Source organism: Oncorhynchus gorbuscha, linkage group LG05, assembly GCF_021184085.1.
Source record: "Oncorhynchus gorbuscha isolate QuinsamMale2020 ecotype Even-year linkage group LG05, OgorEven_v1.0, whole genome shotgun sequence".
Classification (NCBI taxonomy): domain Eukaryota; kingdom Metazoa; phylum Chordata; class Actinopteri; order Salmoniformes; family Salmonidae; genus Oncorhynchus; species Oncorhynchus gorbuscha.
In genome coordinates, this window is record NC_060177.1 from 9,508,159 (window position 1) to 9,510,418 (window position 2,260).

A 2,260-nucleotide genomic window follows, 5' to 3' on the forward strand; every position below is an offset into this window, starting at 1 on the left:
GAGGGTTGAACTGCAACAAGACACAGTGACACAGGACTTTGGCAGAGGGTTGAACTGCAACAAGACACAGTGACACAGGACTTTGGCAGAGGGTTGAACTGCAACAAGACACAGTGACACAGGACTTTGGCAGAGGGTTGAACTGCAACAAGACACAGTGACACAGGACTTTGGCAGAGGGTTGAACTGCAACAAGACACAGTGACACAGGACTTTGGCAGAGGGTTGAACTGCAACAAGACACACAAAGAATGTTCCAGTACTAAAACCACAACCAATGAAAACACATTAACCAGCCTATGGCTCATTATCACACCATCTTTCCTTGATTCCTTCTACTCATATCCTTCTCTAAAGGTCTGATGGGACCTTGGACATTCTCCTCCAATGTAAGGAATAAGGAAAAGACTCTGAGATAAGTACAATACAGTAAAAGTGAATTCTCTCACCATCTTGTTGAAGATGGTGTTTCTCTTGTTCCTCCATGTTGTTGCTCTGTGTGTCTCCAGTGGCCTTGGAGAGGCCGACTGACCAGTAGGACATGCCTCCTCCTCCACAGCAGGGCAGGACTGAACGAGCACCAGCACAGGGTGGTGGTGGTCAGTGGGACTGGTCCCAGTCTGAGTCACTGCTGTGGTGGAAGACACTGGTCAGAGATGGGCTGTGGTAGGAGGGAGGACAGAGGGCCATTAGTCAGAGCCCTGTAAAACACAGCCAGTCAGGCAGGCAGGCAGGCAGACAGACCTAGGTTTGATCTAGAGAAAGTGAAAGCAGTCACACACTCACATTGCATAACAACAAGTTAATGGATACACAACATTTACAACTATAGTTGTCCAGATGCCTTAATTAGAATAATGTACATGTGTCTAGTAGGAGAAGCTTTATACTACAACTTTTATGACTTCTCGTGTTATTGTTTCAGACCCATTTACAATAAACAGCTATGTGACGTGATCGTGCTACTCTGAATGGGTTGTTTGTTGACATCCTTGTACTTCAACGTTCTTGGAACAGATTCCTGTTGGAATGTTCCACAAATTATACCCACCCCGTTCCACAAATTATACCCACCCCGTTCCACAAATTATACCCACCCCGTTCCACAAATTATACCCACCCCGTTCCACAAATTATACCCACCCCGTTCCACAAATTATACCCACCCCGTTCCACAAATTATACCCACCCAGACACAGTTGCCTAATTTAGTGGATTTGTATTTTTAAATTATCTCTGTGTAAAACACACACTAGTCTACAGCCAGAACTATAAAAACAGAGACGTTACTATTTCTGGCGGCCTTGAACACACACGACACTTCAGTTAATTCACTTTGGTTTACACATGCCGCATCTATAAAACCACATACGGTGTGCATGCTCTTGATTCTTTAACAAGTTTACTTTATTAGGCTTATAAACTCTGAAACGTGCCAAACGTACGTCCAGTGACAGCAAGTAGACACATTTGTTTGCGAAACGTGCGCACTTGTTGCTCGCTAATGAGTGTGGTTGATAAGGAATATTTACTCACCGCATTGTCCGCAGTGTTCAAGGACTGTCGAATGGTACTGATTTTGCGCTTCTAAAGCATTGAACAGGCTAAACTTCGGTACATCCACAAGTGAAAGTTTAATCGAAGACAAAATAGCCGAAGGAACACTCACAACCACGGAATGCAAAGGAAAAACGTCAACTTCCTGATTTCATCAAACCAAACACTTCCAGCCTGTGATGCTGCCTTACCACGCTGTCTGTCTCATAACCCGGAAATGGGAATAGCCTACTGTACAATGACTGTATGAGACTGTACTAGTTGCATTAGTTCTGCTAAACCTATGGTTGAAGCTCATTTACTGCATTTATACTTAATTTTTCAACTCTAAAATGCTATTTTGGAGAACAGCTAAAACTAAAGGAAATGACCCCAGGCATTAATTATCATTGCAATATTTGTTGTAAAGGAATGTGGAACTGCGTGTAGACTACAATGTCAACCACTACTCAACCTTATCATGAATTGACTAATTTACTTGTGGAATTGCGCAAACTGTGAACATGAAATAGATGCATAATACACGCTATCAAGTCACAACCATCCCAACTTCAAATGCGGACATCAAGGTGAAAGGAACCAGTGTATAAAACAGCTGACCACTAATACCAACTACGACGGATAAATCCTACACAGGCATTGAAATCAAATGTATAATAGCCTACATCAGGCCTACAATCGACAAGGACGCATGAAGAAAATC

The 2,260-nt window shown here is 43.0% G+C and overlaps 1 protein-coding gene across 1 annotated transcript in view; it reads right to left on the minus strand.

Annotated features, from left to right (window-relative positions):
* LOC124035404 overlaps positions 1–1,749 on the minus strand; it is a 29,625-nt gene extending 27,876 nt beyond the window's left edge. Inside the window, exons 1-3 of the mRNA XM_046348855.1 lie at positions 1,537–1,749; positions 450–661; positions 1–230 (exon numbers count right to left, since the gene is read on the minus strand). The exon at positions 1–230 is cut by the window's left edge and continues 227 nt beyond it. Coding sequence (XP_046204811.1) covers positions 1–230; positions 450–543 — 324 coding nt within the window. The 5' untranslated portion in view covers positions 544–661; positions 1,537–1,749. The remainder of the gene's footprint in view (positions 231–449; positions 662–1,536) is intronic.
* Between the last annotated feature and the right edge of the window lie 511 nt (positions 1,750–2,260).